The 17694-nt window shown below is 36.9% G+C and overlaps 1 protein-coding gene across 6 annotated transcripts in view; it reads right to left on the minus strand.

Moving 5' to 3' along the window:
- sdk2b (sidekick cell adhesion molecule 2b) overlaps nucleotides 1-17694 on the minus strand; it is a 282939-nt gene that overhangs the window by 13884 nt on the left and 251361 nt on the right. For 4 of the 6 annotated variants that reach the window (XM_059532737.1, XM_059532738.1, XM_059532736.1 and 1 more), the window contains exons 23-43: nucleotides 17555-17664; nucleotides 16563-16713; nucleotides 16232-16469; nucleotides 14537-14652; nucleotides 14123-14312; nucleotides 13914-14012; nucleotides 12831-13025; nucleotides 11671-11872; nucleotides 11364-11467; nucleotides 10307-10377; nucleotides 9621-9756; nucleotides 8854-8910; nucleotides 8283-8384; nucleotides 8078-8193; nucleotides 7269-7455; nucleotides 5783-5920; nucleotides 3913-4122; nucleotides 3701-3826; nucleotides 2422-2586; nucleotides 2199-2339; nucleotides 1263-1401 (exon numbers count right to left, since the gene is read on the minus strand). In XM_059532737.1, coding sequence (XP_059388720.1) covers nucleotides 1263-1401; nucleotides 2199-2339; nucleotides 2422-2586; nucleotides 3701-3826; nucleotides 3913-4122; nucleotides 5783-5920; nucleotides 7269-7455; nucleotides 8078-8193; nucleotides 8283-8384; nucleotides 8854-8910; nucleotides 9621-9756; nucleotides 10307-10377; nucleotides 11364-11467; nucleotides 11671-11872; nucleotides 12831-13025; nucleotides 13914-14012; nucleotides 14123-14312; nucleotides 14537-14652; nucleotides 16232-16469; nucleotides 16563-16713; nucleotides 17555-17664 — 2993 coding nt within the window. The remainder of the gene's footprint in view (nucleotides 1-1262; nucleotides 1402-2198; nucleotides 2340-2421; nucleotides 2587-3700; nucleotides 3827-3912; nucleotides 4123-5782; nucleotides 5921-7268; nucleotides 7456-8077; nucleotides 8194-8282; nucleotides 8385-8853; nucleotides 8911-9620; nucleotides 9757-10306; nucleotides 10378-11363; nucleotides 11468-11670; nucleotides 11873-12830; nucleotides 13026-13913; nucleotides 14013-14122; nucleotides 14313-14536; nucleotides 14653-16231; nucleotides 16470-16562; nucleotides 16714-17554; nucleotides 17665-17694) is intronic. The other 2 variants (XM_059532740.1, XM_059532735.1) reach the window with 1 other exon arrangement.

Raw genomic sequence — 17694 nt, forward strand, 5'->3', positions numbered from 1 at the left:
GTATTGTGTTACTTGAGCTACAGAATGCCATAACTACCGAGATTATAACATCAGACCTACTGCAGTAGGCATACATCAACCGTCCGATTCTTTCCACCTTGATGCTCCTGTCACTTCTCTTAGATTTTCCTGAGGTTCTTCGTTCACTTTCCTGATCCTCTCAGCCAGTGAGGCCATCTAACTCGGGCTCTGTAGACCCTCCACCCGGGAGAGAACAAAGCCTGTGGAACTTCATCTGCACATTCCTCCCACACCTCTCACTTAATCTGCAGCCAGAGGAAAGAGCCTGGACTCCCCTTAAAGACTGGAGGACCTTTGATTCTTCTCAAGGTGACCCGGGATGAGGGAAGGCAGAGGCTGAGAACTAAGCAATGATAATAGGGCAGATTTCTCAAATGGAACTGGATCTACACACCTGGCACACCTAGTGTGAGCACCTATTCATGGCATTGTTTGACAATTCTCAAAATATAACATATTGCAATATTTAACTTCTATGTGCAACTTAAAAATAGCCAATAAAATAATTTTAAATAAATAAATAAACTAAAATAAAATACAAAATAAGATAAAATAAAATTTAAAAAATGCTAATGCATTTTCTAATGCAGTACCTATGCCACCAAATCCATATTTTTCGTAAAATAAATTGACATTAAGCATAGTATTAGTTGTAATAATATATGTTTTGTGCATATATTTTAAAACTGTCCCATCTCAGAAAGAACGATGGCAGTGTAGGTGAGGTCATGAACCAGAATCTGTTATTGCACTTAGTCTGTGACTTGTCAGAGAGAAATGCTCTTATTAGTGGAAACAGAAACGTTTTATATTGAGTTTTATGATGGAAAGTAGGATCTTATGAAGGTAGAGCCATTTGCTAATCCCATCAGTTTTTCCATGATGAACGAGAAACTCCTAGATTTTGGGCTATCAAAAAAAAAAAAAAAATGCCTCATTATTGCCACGTGGTTAAAGCTTTATTGGAGTTTAATAGTTCTATGTGCAAAGTACAAAATAAGCACATATGATAATTGATTTACTACTTCATATAAAATTATCAAACCTATTGGGCAAAGTGAAAGGGGAACATTAGCATATTAAATTGCATCTATTGCTGTTCTTAGACTGAGTCATTTTTAGTTATGTCCATTCCAGTTGTAATACGAGACTCAGTAGCTGACATTATATTTCAGCTTGAAAACCTGCATGCTCATATTAAAAACTCTGAAAGACAGACAAGGGGAGAAACTTCCACTGACCTGGTGTAGACGCCATTTTTGCGGCAGAAGGAATTTTTGACAGACAGTCGTCGATTGTTCAGTTCCAAGGCAGGGAAGCGGCTCTCGTCCAGGCTGACCATCTCTCCATGTGTCAGTGCATTGCAGTTGGAATTGTTGCCTGTATGGATGACATATGGAGACATTAAGAGATCATTAAGGCACAGTTTGGACCAAAAGTGAGATGTGACAAATTTTGATCTGCTGAAGATGATGCTTTGGGTCTTACTAAATTAATTGAAACAGAAATTAATTTTGTCCTCGGGGTCAATCATGATAACAGGATGCAATGCCACCAAAACCACAAGGCCATAAACCAAATAATCTCTAAACCTTTGTTATTTTTGGAGCTGAACACCCTCATTAAGATAAAACAGTAATGGACTGACAGGTGGTGTTGTGTGAATGGTGTGTGTGTGTGTGTGTGGTTGTCATTTGTGTGATGGAGTGTGTTTTTGTGTGGAAGCACAAACTGGGCCTCTCATGCTCCCTCAGTTTGTTTAACATGTTTAGTGAGCCACATGACTGTCCCACCCCTCAGTACTGTTGTGGTCTGTCTGCTCTTACTACAGAAATGCTGACCACACACTTACACACACATACCACACTGATGATGTCACAGCAACAACAGTGCTGTTTCCCTGAATGACCCTTTGACATACACAAACACACACACACACACACACACACACACACACACACACACACACACACACACACACACACACACACAGAATGATAGATAGATAGATAGATAGATAGATAGATAGATAGATAGATAGATAGATAGATAGATAGATAGATAGATAGATAGATAGATAGATAGATAGATAGATAGATAGATAGATGGATGGATGGATGGATGGATGGATGGATGGATGGATGGAAACAAACTTGAATATATGGATAAATACATACTCGAGTCAGACTTCTTGGCATATTTCTTGCTCTGGCCTCTGATGATGAGGATGAAAACAAGAAGCAGGATGAAAATGAGGCCGACCAGAGCCACCACCACCAGAAACCACCATTCCTCATAGAACGGAGCCACTTTTTGCGCTGGAATTTAAAACGGGTGCATTTTTCATTAGAATAATTTGGTATGATTTCAGATCGATTTTCACTTGTTTGAGGAACTAACCTGATATAGATGGTGACGGTTGGCTTGGAGAGCCGTACCCATAATCATTCACCCCGATGACCCGGAAGTCATAGCTGACTCCCTGTTTCAAGATATCCATGTTGAAGGTGTACGATGTCACTTCCTTGGGAATGTCCTTGATTAAGATGTCCCACAAGCCTTCATCTGGAACATTTTTAAGAAATAAAAAGAGCCTAGTCATTCACAGTCGCATAATTTATATCAGTCATACGTTCTAGGAGTCTGATGACATTAGAGCAACACAACTATGAAAATCATGTCATTATTTACTCACCTTCATGTCATTTCAAATCCATATACAAGTTTGAAACAACATGGGAGTGAAAATGTTATTCATTACCAAATGTTCTTTCGGGGATGTACTGTGTCTTTAAGAAGGTACTGTTTTTGTGTGTGTGTGTTTAACACTGAAGCAGCTGTCAGGGTTAATAATTCAGTATTCAAATACAATTTCATCACAATATAGATCACATAATTTCATCTATGTCTAATGTGTTTAATGTACTACCGAGAACCCCAAGTGCCTTCAGCTTGCAGTGCAGAGAGACAGAAAAATAAAGCTGGTATCATGTGCCAGGTCTGCTAGAGCAATTACAGGAAGAGATCTTCAGGGCAGAGAGTGAGAATAATATTCCACCTCTATGGCACATAAACGACATGCAAAGATGGCCTGGCACACATCACCCTAATGTATGGGTCTTTAACACACACAGTTTCTTTAAATCAATCCCATCTGCTCCTCCTCCAGAACCCACTCTTTTCTCATTCGAGCACAGCTTCTCTTCAGTCTCTGAGGAAATCTGATCTGCTTTGACTCACATCAATATATCTCCTTCATCGGACACAAGCTGCCGTCAGCATATTTTTTTCCCAGACTGACGCATATGGAATCATTCTTCATTGTTTGGGAGAATTTGTATCTAGAAGTTAAGCTGATGAACATGCTGCCAAATGGATCTCATGCGAAGCGTGGGCCTTAAAGTCAGAGACACTGGTTTACTCAATTTCTTGAATACAAGTCTTGAGTTGGCTCTTTTAAATCAGAAAATAATGTTATTTTTCACTGTAAAACCATACTGATTTCAGTTTAGCCCATTTCTGTTCAATATCTATTTGTGCTTTATTTTTGTAACTGTTTATTGGAGAACGAGCGGAAACTGGACACATTGCAAACCAAGTTTTCTTAAAGAGAACCAAGACTTTTTGGAGGGCTGCACAGTCTAGTGACAAAAATATAATAAAGTGCAAATAATCTCACCTGAGGGCCTGGCCTCAATAACATAGCGAGTGATAGGTGCTCGCCCAGGATCCCCATTGGTCCAGTGGATGGTAAGGGCGGAGCCATATCGAGAGATGTAGGGCTCACCGGGAGGGCCCGGGGCTCCTGATACAAGCAATGGGGTTACATGAACTTGCAGGAATTGCTTGACTGAAATTGTTAGGAGGCACAGAGAAAGCATGCAGACCGACCTTCTCCAGGTCCTGTGGTGATGTTGGCCTCCACCTCCGGACCGTAGGTGAAGGTTTTGGCGCGAATGCGGAAGTTGTACGTGACGCCATCCGCCAGGTCTTTGATTTTCTGCCACAGAGGGGCGTTCCCCTTCACGTCCACCGTCACGATCTTACTGACGCCTGGGGGGGAGGGGGAGTGAAGACAGTCGACACAGGCCACTGAGGACTCTAGACAGACACACTACTTTTAGTTCAGGCAACAGGGGCTCAACACACACTCACACGTGGGCGTAGATCCCAACAATACTGTTGGCCCCCGAATAATGATCGCAAGGTCCAAAATTAACACTCATCAAGTGCTAAATGCAAGCAAAATGGCTTTGAATTTGGTTGGTAATTTCATTAGGCAATTTTATTCTTTCTAATTTTATACTTCAAGTAATTGTATTATTTTTGTGGTGTTTAATATGACTTGAAATAGAGATCATTTGATGTGCATTGTACATTTTTAGAGACTCTAAAAACTCTGTTATGTCAAGACCAAGCCACTGACAGTCACCAAAATGAAAATGTGTGATCCTGGACCACAAAAACAGAAGTAAGCAGCAAGGATATATGTTGTAGCAATATAGCCAATAATACATTTTATGGGCAAAATTATCTACTTTCTCTTTAAGCTAGAAATCGATATTAAGTAAAGATCATGTTCCATAAAGATATTTAGTAAATTTCCAACCTAAATATATCAAAATGTAACTTTTGATTAGTAATAAGCATGGCTAAGGACTTATTTTGGAAAACTTTAAAGGTGATTTTCTCAATATTTAGATTTTTTTTTTGCACCCACAGATTCCAGATTTTCGTCGTATCTCAGCCAAATATGATGATGTATACATGTATAAGATCTAGAAACACACACACACACACACACACACACACACACATATATATATATATATATATATTTATAAAAAAAATTATAATTCAATAATTGTCAAAGCTAATATAAAATATAAATATTAGAATAAAACTTTCAACTTACAAATAAAATAATCAACTAAAAGTAAAACTAAAATGTAAAATAACAATGTAAAAACTAAATTAAATAAAGATGAATAGAAATATTAAACAAAAATGAGAAAAAAAGACAAAAACATAACTAAACTATTAAAAAACAAATTAAATTAGGACAAAAAATTTTAATAGAAACAAAATCAAAATAGTATTAAACATTATAATAATATATAAATTATACTGTATTATAATAATACTGTTTGTAAGTGATAGAAAAATTACCTGTGCTGTTTGTCATAAATAAGCAAAACAATATTAATATATATATATATATATATATATATATATATATATATATATATATATATATATATATATATATATATATATATATATATATATATATATTATAAAAATAATTTAATGGGCAGTTCAAATGTTTGTAACTAGTAAATTTACAATTAGCCCACCACTGGCAAGTATTAATTGTGGACCACAACTAATTACAATAACCACAATTTGATGTTAGCAGATTTATGGAAGGAAAGTGTTTTCCTGGCACCTGCACACAAACAAACACACACACACACACACACACACACACACACACACACACACACACACACACACACACACACACACACACACACACACACACACACACACACACACACACACACACACACACACACACACACACACACACACACACACACACACACACACACAGTCTCTATTTTCTGACTACTGGCTATATCAATTAAACTCACGGTTATCTGGTGATGCTAGTAAGGTGTCAGAAAAAGGAGCTTTGAAGCTAAAGGTTTTATACATGAAATCTGAAATCTATACATGAAACGAGAAAGGCACTGACCATCAACAGGCATGCAGGGCTCGTAGATAAGTCTGTAACCCTCAAGGATTCCATTAGGGAAGACAGGCTCGCCCCACGACACGTTGACAGAGGTGGTGGTGAGCTCGCTGAAATGAATGAAACTGGGAGCACTGGGAGCTGAAAGAGAAAGCATCTGCTAATCAGGAGAGACAGTCTCAATAGCTTAAACGTGTCTGTCTTTCTCCCTTTCCTGGAATTGAGACTTTAAAACCTTCTTGGAACAAAAAACAGCTACAACAAAATTACCTGTCATTCTGTGCCTGTTTCTATCTCTGGGGGAAACAGAAAAAGAGCAGATATAATATAGAGACAAATCTTTTCTGATTAAGGAAAGGAAGACAGACACAGCTTGTGAGAAGATTGTCAGACACTTGCTGATTTATTGTACTGCCTTTGCTATGTGTTTCAGCTCCACAGCTTGAGACAAAACTATTTAACACCAGTCAAAGTGTTTTCTTGAAGAGCGATTTATGATATATAAAAAACAATCAAGCTATATGTAGTTGTAACCACAAGCAAAGACAATACTCTTTAGTATGTCAACAGTACTTAATCCAGACACCATAAGTGGTCTTAACTGCAAACTAAACAAAACAAAAACGAATCTGCAAGACTGATTCAAACCAAATCTTTTCTTCATAAGAAAAAATAAAGAATAAACCTAGTGTATATTTCCACCATTCAATTTTGAGGCTCCAGAATATAATTTTTATGTCCTCTGTCCCATTATACGCTCTACTTTGTTCCTCATCTTTCCCCTCCTTGAATTTTACTAGCAAAGAGAGGGAAAAAAGGCCACGCATAACAAAACGGCCCGGAAAGCTATTTCATCCATCAACTAATTTTGACACTGAAACTCAACATGGCCAACTTTATAATATCAGATGACAAAAACAGTCACTTCTGTGGCAATCCAATGAAAAGCATATTTCACTCAGACTCCAGGGAAACATCTCCTCCAAAACGAGAGAACAATCTAGAGACTGTGTCCCACAGCCAACTCATAGGCATGCCGAATGAAAACCACAAGGCTGAATAAGGCAGAAATTACTCCGCTTCATCAGAGCGAACTCTATAAACACAAACAAACGCAGATAGCAGACTGATTAGATGCAGGAAAACTTGTTGAGTTCTTGATACTTTCTGGCCATTTTTCAGCAGTGGTTCACATTCCAGAAGGTCTTGGACAAATAATGAAATCGTTTATAATAGTTTCCACCATTACAAACTTCTGACCGACTGTCCATGTGTGTACCATATATAACTTAGTTTAGATTCAGTTATTAAAATGACTCCATTCAGCTTTAAAACTGGAAAAAAGTCTATCTAGTGAAGTTACGATAGTGGTCTTACAGTACTTAGTACACCACGTAACCCAGAACAAGTGTTTTTGTTAACTTCTGTGATAATGCATGAAGGTCCTGGACAAGACAGGTAAGGAGAGAACTGCCTAAAGTTTCCTCACCAGCTTGCTGGGTTCTTCCTCTGGTCGGTGGGCTGCGTGGCCCATCGCCGGCTGCGTTAAAAGCAGCAACACTGATCATGTAGGTGGTGTAGCCCGTTAGATTCTTGAGCTTCACCCCTCCCTCTGGCAGGAAGAGAGTCCGCAGTTTCTCGGTCTCTTTTTTCCGCTTATATTCCCAAAAGAAAATCTGCAAGTAGAAAACAACAGGTCTCACACTCATGTGTGTTTTAATCATTTTTGACCTTTACATACAGGTTTTAGAGTTTTGCCTGTGTGTCAAGCCCAGACATTTTCACTTATGAAAATCCATTATAAAAAAAAATATGAATTAGTACATCCTACACACACACACACACACACACACACACACACGTTTGTTTTTGTGAAATAGGTGTAATGGTTTTTATACTGTACAAACTGTATATTCTATCGCCCTTCACCAACCCTACACCTAACCCTAACCCTCACAGGAAACTTTGTGCATTTTTACTTTCTCAAAAAAACTCATTCTGTATGATTTATAAGCGTTTTGAAAAATGTGGACATGGGTTATGTCCTCATAAGTCACCCTCTCCTTGTAATACCTGTGTCATACCCATGTCATTATACAGAGTTGTGTTCTGATATGTCACAAAAACAAGAGCACACACACACACACACACACACATATATTACTGACAGCAATTTTTCCACATGTAGATAGAATACCGTCTAAATAAGTCATAGGAGGTCAACAGACAACCATCATGCAGAAAAGTTTCATGAGAGTCACACTAAAAGCATTTTCCACATAGTCATCAGAGTCTGACCTTATAACCCTGAATATCTCCATTCTGAGTCTCCAGCGGAGGCGGGTCCCACGTTACATCAAATTGCGTGGCAGTAGCTGATTGGATGTTCACATTTTGAGGCGGGGCAGTGGGAACTGTGAGGGAATGCCAATGTGAAGTGAGGTTTTGCTCCTTTTTGTTTGTAAGCCAAGAAAAACTTTATAAAGATAATAAAGGTTTTTACCTGCTTCACCAACAAAGACTTCCTGTGGTGAGCTAGTTGGTCCCTCACCAACGGCATTATAGACACTCATTCTGATTTCATAGCGCTTGTGTTTCGTAAGATCTACAGAAGAGCAAAAATCACAAATGGCAGGTGTTTCATGCATGGTTGGCACTCTACACCAAGTTAAAAAAAATACTAAACTAAACTAAAACAGAAAATGTGATTCACATCATATCAATTGTTCTGATTTCTCAACCATCTTTGTTTCATTAACTTTGACTCAGACTTTCTCTGAAAACCGTGTCAGCTGCCATCCTGAAAGATGAGTCAGTCTGCTTATCTGAACTCAATTTACACACTGCTCTTCCAGCAGAGAGAAACCAGATTCAGCTCTTAAATTCATTACCACTCCAGACGTGAGGTGAGAACAGGACCACTGACAGCAGCCAGCCTAAACATCTAGACTGCATATTCTCAAGCCTTAAGTAAAACTTGACATGTACTGGATCAGACACAATCATACATCAGCTTTATGGACTGGGCAAGAGAAACAGGAAAAAATAGCGAGAAGAAACAGCAAGTGACTTACGGTCCAGCTCATACTGAGTGAGGGAGGGGTCACTGAGGTTCTGTATGCTGTATGGAGCTGCAGAAGAGGAAGAGGAGAACATTAGCAGAGAAGATATGATCAGAAAAATAAGAAGAGTCAGAAACTAGTTTAAATATTTAATTTAAGTTAATATTATTATTAAATATAATATTATGCTTGGTTTACAAAAAATAATACTTTTGAACTAACAGGCAATTAATGAAGGTATTTTATTCTTGTATGAATATTTTCTATTTTAACTTTGATTCATATTAAGATTAATTAACTGATTAATTGAAAATGTATTTATTACTTTTGCATGAATTATTATTATTATTATTTCAGATATATTTCTTGTTTTGGGCTGTGAATCAATGAAAATATTAGTTAATGTAAAAATAATGGGAGCGAGATATTATCTTAAATATTTTCAAATAGTTAAATATAAAATTAAGCTTAGTCTACTAAAATGATAAACTAACAAGCCATTAATGAGCTTATTGAAATTGATTAAGACTAATATTAATTACCTGATTGAACTTTAAACTTACATTTTTTAAATATATTTATGATTTGGTCTATGAATCAATTAAAACATTAGTCATTATAAAAGACAAATAATTTTGAATATTAAACTTAAAATAATGACAAAAATGTTAGGTGCAAAAATAAATAAATAAAATTTAGAGATGTATTCTTTATTTTTGGGTCATGTCTCGTTTACGGTACACATTGAGAGACACGCAGCTCGTGATATGTCTGCTTACATGTGAGTTCTGCCCAGCTGGATGAAGGGCTGCTGATGGCATGAGCGCTGAAACTTCGGAGCCGATCGTAAAGCAACTCCCGATATCGGATTCGGAAGCCCAATAGGATCCCGTTAATCTTCTCCTCAGGAGGGGGCTAAGGACGACAGGACATGCTGAGCGAATGTCACCAGACATACTCATAACAGTGTCATTAAAGGTGAAGTGTGGAATATGTGTGCCACTAGTGACAGCAAACAGAATAGCTCCTTCTGCTATTGGTTATAAAAAAAAAAAAAGTCCCGCCCCCTTTAAGCGTTTGTCTTATATCTACTATTATATCTACTGTCAATAAAGGTTGTGTAAACATGTATGCTGCTAATCGCCAGAGGGTAGACATCTGTACTCTGGATAAATGCAAGGATAAACCAGACTTTTGTTAATTCTGATCTCAGTTAGCAAATCAGAAAAATCCCCCCGATAAAGCGTGCATGAACTAGTTCTGGGGTAGAAACCAGTCCACTCACCTTTTTGTGAACCAGAAACCTACGGCTTTTAAAACCAGCCCTCTTTGAAACTGTAATTTAGGGGTGACTTTGATAATATGTGTTTAAGATACATACTCTGCCCTCCTGCTCTGTTATTACAAACCGCTGATGGAAAAGCACGGCTGGTGTGGCTGTAAGGGAAAAGTCCCGCCCACTTACCTGCCAGCAAATCAGCACGGAGGTCGTGGTGTGTGGCGTGACAGTCAGGATTGTGGGAGATTCGTCAGGAGCTGGAGAGAGAGCGATACACTTAAATTCAGGGGGACTGAAAGACAATTGTGTACATGACATCCATGTGAATGTTCTGCTGCATCAGCCACAATGTCTTACGCTACATAAACACTGCATTGCTAAACATGCCAAGCCTGTCTTTCAGCCTGATTTATTGTGTTGGGCATTATGCACGGCCCGTCTCACTTCACTGAAGTTGCTTCACAGCAACCAGAGATACTGTATTACCTCACTTATTTTACTGCCTCACACAATAGCATCACCTGGACTCACAATAAGTGCTTGGCTGCTTGAATGACTGTAAAGCCAAGTTCTCATAATACAAACTGAAGAGCATCTGTGTGCCACATAATGGACAATTCATGAAACGCGCATCACATACAGAATGATTTGGCTGTACATATTCAGGGACACGCAGAAGGCATTAATTTGCATTAATTTGATCAACAAATACAGTAAAAACAGTAATATTGTGAAATATTATTACAATAACAAAATTAATAATCCTTTATTTTAAAATGTATTTTACTGCTGCGATGGCAAAGCTGAATTTTTAGCATCCTTACTCCAGTCTACAGCATCGCATGACCCTTCAGAAATCATACTAATATGCTGATTTGGAGCTAAAAACATTAATTATTATGATTTGGTTCATTTTCAGTTTAATGCATGCCAATAAAAGTATTAATTTCTCTCTCTCTCTCTCAAAATATGAAAAAAAACCTTACTGATACATATCACACAAATATTAGGTGAAATAATCCACTTACATTATACTGAACTATTTATATCTATATTTTGGAAAGAAAGGGGTGTCTTACCCCACAAACAAGACTTTTTAGCCTCAAATTAAATAAAACACAAATTTATTACATTGTGCCAGAGGAACCAAATGCACTGCTAAGTGTTTGTTGCAAACAGCATAAAACACTGACAAATAGTACAAGAGAAGCGTAAAGAAGAAGGAAGGGTTAAATGTTCTAACCGTCCTGTAGTGTTGTAATGGCTTCACTCTCTTCACTGTAGTCACTGTCTCCAATATCATTAGTGGCCTTCACTCTGAACTGATAGGACATGAAAGGCTTCAGTCTGAAATAAAAATCACACACACAAGTCAAAACACAGGCCACTGCTCAGAATATGCTTTGCATAAAGCCAGTATAAAGTTACAGTGACTAACAAAGTAACGTCACTTGTTAATGGAAAATCTGTGCTGTGAAGAACTGTGACTTTATGCATGAAGGACTTTTGAATCAAACCACACAAAACTTCCCAGCAGATGTCTTTTGTACCTGTCAACAATGTAGGAGCTGGACTCGTGGCTAACAGACGCAGAATGAACGGTCCAGTTCTTCTCAGGCAGCTCTCTGACTTGAACCGTGTAATACCGGACCGGAGATAAACCATCACTGCCAGGTTCCCACGACAACAGCACACTGCGTGCCAGTACGTTTTCCTGTGGGACTGTGGGGCGGCTGGTGGGTTGTGGTCGAGCTGGGGGTCAAAGGTCAAGCATAAGCACACTTAAAATCTTAAAAGCAATAATCAAACACATTCCTATCATTTTTGTGAACCTATTTGTGTAGCGTCAAACATTTATTTGAACAGTTCATATAAACAATTCACTGGTCCCTTCACAGAAGGCACAATATTTAAAACTTTTTAACTGTATACTATCTATTACAACTTATCTTGTTTTATAAATGGCATTGAATCTGATCTCATCTCAACGCAAATTTTTGAAAAGCAAATGGCAATTTAAATAGCTTCAATTTAGTTTTAATATATAGAAGCTAATTTAGTTGAGCTACTTTTGGTTAGCAATTTTTATGTAGCAAACTACTTTTTCAAATAGCAACTTAATTATGTAACAACTTTAACTTGTGGTCTAGAAAGCTAGCTCTAAATTATCATCCCAAATCTTTTTTTTCCTGTGTGCAGTCATACAATATTATCACCTCTTCACTACACACTTATAACCCTGCAGAACATGGTTAACATTTTAAAATATACATTAGATTAGAGAGAATTTATGACTCTAATATTACATTATATAAGAACACTTTACGAGTCAAAACCTCTGATCTCTACGTTGGATCAGTGAACTGCATAAATAAATCCCAAGTCTGATTATAATGCTTTGTAAGAAGAACGTGCCTTTGCTTGAGTAGAAGTCTTTTGCCAAGCGTCTCAAACCACACCAAAACGGGTCTGGCTAAAATGGATAGATTTGTTTAGGACCTGACCTCAGCAGACCGTAGACGTCTCCGTTCAGAGACATGGACACACAAACACTTTAAATCTGATTACATGAACCTATGACAGTAAGATCATATGGATATGGACGTTTTCTGTTTAATTTGAACCATTTATAATTAATTTCTTTCTTAATATCAGACACACTGCTCAGTTTGAGCTCATCTTGCTGATGTGTGATAACACTATGCATTACCTCTCTTTTCGGTGGTGACCACCAAAGCCTCCGCTGCCTCTCCCCAACCCTTGCGTGTCTGCGCTCTGATACGAAACACGTACACAGATTCCGGCCTCAGTCCGGTGACGGTATACTGCCTTGCACTGGAGTTCAAGACATCAAATGTCGCTGTGTTGCTATTGGTGGAGTTCAGGCGGTATGTGATCTGATAGGCTGTAGAGGGAACCGATGACATCACAGAGGTCAGGACTGAACAAACTATGCTTTTCCTTGCATGCAATTGAGGAAATGTAACACATTTGCCTTGTTTCTTGATGAGAGGAAATGCAAGCTAATGAGCAAAAGCAAAAAAAAGTGATTTCAATAACAATGGGGCCTCTTAAGAGTGGAAGCAATTATACTATATAAAAGAAAAACTTTTATTCAGCTATGATGCATTAAATTGATCAAAAGTGACTAGTAACATTTATAATATTACAAAATATTACTATTTCAAATAAATGCTGTTCTTTCAAATTGTAGAAATTAAACATATTACAGTTTTAACTAAAATATTCAGCTGCACATCACTTTTCAAGAAAATAATAAGAAATGTTTCTTGAATGCCACATCAGCATATTACAATGAGTTCAGGAGGATCAGTAAAGACTGGAATAATGACTCCAATAAATTTTGCTTTGCCATCACTGCAAAAAAAAACACAATTTTAAAATGTATTTAAATAGAAGACTACTGTTTTAATTTGTAATAATATTTCACAATTTACTGTTTTTTGTACTTTTTTTTTTTCAAATAAATGCAGCATTGGTAAACATACAGTAATAGAAAATCATACCGACTCCAAAATTGGAAAGGTAGTTTAAATATGGTTCAAAAATAGGACAAATTATTTTAATGTGATACTCTGTGCTTGTTTTTACATGTTTATGTATATTTGCATGTGTATGAGCTGTTAACAGTCACTGTTGAAAGTGTTCAGGGATGTTTCATCTCTTGATGGTAAAAAGAGGTCATTCAGAAGACAAGCATGTAAGTATAAACACCAGAAGAAAAAAATGCATGCACACTCAAATGCACAAACAAGCAGACAAACTCTTATACCCAGTATGATGCCGTTGGGCTGGGAAGGTGGCTGCCAAATGAGTCTGACCGATGTGGTCCGGACTTCAGGAAAAAGAATGACGACCGGCGGCCCGGGCACTGAAAATAAGAACATCATAAACTTGTAAAGACATCTGATTATTTAATAATAAGGCAACAGTCTTTTTTTCTGTGTGTGTGTGTGTGTGTGTGTATATTGTAATGCCCACCATCATCAAGGGTTCGCTCCAGGATTGAAGGAGTGCTGGGTCGTCCATCTCCAATGCGGGTGAAGGCGAGCACCTGGATTTCGTACAGAACATACTTTCCCAGTCCTGTCAGCTGAACACTGTGGCTGGCGTTTCCTTCCACTGTCCAGAACTTAAGAGGAGAGTCAGAATCCTTCTCCTTATACACCACCTGAAAATAAAAAAGAGACATATTAAAATGATTTTGTGCAAGGGAAATAAGCTGTTTCTATTAAATGTGTGACACTTCCACCATTCATGTTCAATTGCATGAAAAAAGAGAGAAGAAGCTTTGATCATGTTTTTTTGCAATCAAGTATTAATTTCATTTGTCATTTTTGCAGCTTAGTTTTAATTAATGTTTTTTGTTTTTTTCACTTGAAAGTGCTTACAGACCTTATAGCCCAAGATGAGCCCATTCCGGTCAGGTTCGGGAACTTCAAACCAGCGGACCAGAATGCTGCTGGAGGTTGTGGCAAATGCAGAAACATTTGTGGGGCCACAAGAGGGGACTGCATTAAAACAAAGGCAGACAGATGGGTTCAGACAGATGAATGTGTTAGCTAAAGGCAAATATGGCTAAATTAGTCTTTCCGTAAATAAGTGCATCTAAAAAAAAAATATGTCATTGAAAAGGTTCATTACAACTTCCAAGTGGTTTGCTGACTATGATATACTGTGCTTGATTGGCCAGCCAACTCACCTGACCTGAACCTCACAGAGAATCTATTGTGAAGACACATTGTGAAGACATTGTGAAGAGGAAGATAAATAACATCTGACAGACAGTACAGAGGAGCTGAGGGCTTCAACCTGGTTTGCTTTTTTAAATTAAATTACAAAAAATAAATAACTTTTCCAAGATATTCATACTTTTTTTTTTAGATGCACCTGTACATCTATGCATTCCAAGTCCTTAATGGGGTTAAAATATGTGCCTTATATCTATGTGTGTGTGTGTGTGGTTGTGTGTGTGTGTGTGTGTGTGTGTGTGTGCTGGGGGAGGATTAAGAGTGTGCTGATAGCTGAACACATACAGTATCACAAAAGCAGAGTTTGACCATTATTGGGGGAGTAACACAGAGAATCACTCTCCGGCACATATCCCTGGACACAGAGTGCATGATTGTGGGAATCTGATTGGTTAAAGAAAAAAAAGGGGAGTCATGTGTACAGCCCCATGCGTTACCAATTTCCTCAACACCCACTTATTAATCCCAAACCCATTTCACTGAATTCTGGTAACCATGGAGAAATAGCTGAGCAGAAAGAGAAACAGGTGATCCAGAGGAAGTGTGTTTGCTTCTCTTTCATGGAGCAGGAGGCATGAAAAGGCTCGCATGTGTGTGCAGATCTGTGCACATTATAGCCTGTTTAAACAGGAAATCATGTGCCCACGTACTATGTATGATGAATGACTTTAGACAGGCATTAACCTCAACATGTGATCAATGGAAAGTTTTTCCAAAATGGACAGTTCCTTGAAACTATAAGATAACAGATATATTTGTGTTATTTTAGAATTATTTATATGCTATTACATTATTTATTAATATTGAATTATACACACAAACATATTAATTTGTTATGTGCTTTTATTATTATTATATATATATTTTTTTTTTTAGATAGATTTTTTTTCAGCTCTAGTTTGAATTATTTTAGCATATCAGCTTGCAAATATTTTTCATTACTGAACCAAGTGTTTTATTTCAATTAATTACTTTATCTTTATTGTTACTTACATTATGATACCAAGCATGCCTAACGTTCAATAAGACTAATAATACTAATACACACACACACACACACACATATATATATATATATATATATATATATATATATATATATATATATATATATATTACTTTTATAATAATAATAATAATAATAATAATAATGATAATAAAATAATAACAATATTTATTTGCATGCCCTTATTAAAACATAGTAAACTGAATAATTTGTAAATATTTCATTTAAATGTAAAATATGTAGAATATAAAATAAATACATTTATAATAAATAAAATTATAAAAAATAAAACATTAATAAAAAATAAATCCAAGATTATTGGTTTGTCCTTACCGGACTCTCTGGTTCTTCCCCGTACAGGTTGACTCCAGGGACCTGCTCCAATGCCGTTGATGGCTTGAACTCTGACCTCATACTCCGTCCACTCCTCCAGGTCCTCGATGGTGAACTCTCTCTCCAGGCGATCTGCAATGACGTGCAGCAGGGCTCTGGACTGAGCTCCGATCCTGCTGTACTGCACACGGTAACCCACCGAATCTGGGTTTCCGTTGTACTCCCATTCAGGAAGAGGCTGATCAACAGGCAAAAAAAGAGAAACACTGAGTTTGTTTCGCAGTCTCAATGACATACACTGAGTGTGTGTACTGTTTTGATTGTAACATACCACCCATCTGAGCCAGAGGCTGGTTTCGCTGGCCGTTCGCAGGGTCACATTTGCAGGAGCCATATCAGGAGGAGCCTGCAGGGTCTGGATCTTTCTGGAAGGCTGGCTGGGTGGACTGGTGCCCACTATGTTCACCTGACGCATACGGAACCTGCAGATCCCATTATAGACTTATATTGCAATGGCCTGATTTACATTAACATTGTTATTGTTAACTAAAACTAAATGTAAAACTATTACAAATATTTTTTCAATAATGGGCATAAAGCCAAAATAAATATTTATATTTAATTTTCTTATATATATATATATATATATATATATATATATATATATATATATATATATATATATATATATATATATATATATATATAAGAAAATTAAATATAAATATTTTATGAAAAAAGTAATTGAAAATTAAAAATGTTGCCTTGCCAAATAACTGAAATAAATAAGTACCAACAAAGTAAATAAAGTACCAACTACTCATTTAATACTGATATACTTTATGTATTTATTCATTAGTGAAATAAATGAGTACTTAAATCACTAAAACTGAAATAAAAAAAAATTAAAGCTCTAGAAGAATACTGAAAAGTGCAATAACAATTATAAAAGCCCATGACAAAATTAATAAAACTTAAGTCAATTTAAAAGGATATACACACACACACGCACACACACACATATATAATAATTATTAATTGTACTAAATTTAAAATAAAGCCTGAAAATATTTAAAAAATCTAATGTAAATATATGAATATATACTATAACAGTAAACAAATTATACTAAAATAACACAAGTGGTCAAGCAAGACTGATTACTATTTATAACTATGAATAACCAGTTCTCAGATATGATTTCTCTGAATGATTTGATTTTGAGGAGACCTGTCAGAAAGGAACTAACTCTTTTTCACACCTCCTTGAGGCCTTATTTGATAATATATTCATGTAAGTAAAAAATAAATAAATGTATGCGTCACCTATAAAAGGTGTAGGGGTTGAGGCCGGAGACTTCCAGAGAGCGAGCATCAGGCTCGTTGGCCAGCTGATGGACCGTCACCCAGTCCTCATTCTCTCCAATGACACCCACCTGAGAGAGATCCATGCAAAAGAGAGGTTC

This window comes from Carassius carassius, chromosome 40 (assembly GCF_963082965.1).
Source record: "Carassius carassius chromosome 40, fCarCar2.1, whole genome shotgun sequence".
Lineage (NCBI taxonomy): Eukaryota > Metazoa > Chordata > Actinopteri > Cypriniformes > Cyprinidae > Carassius > Carassius carassius.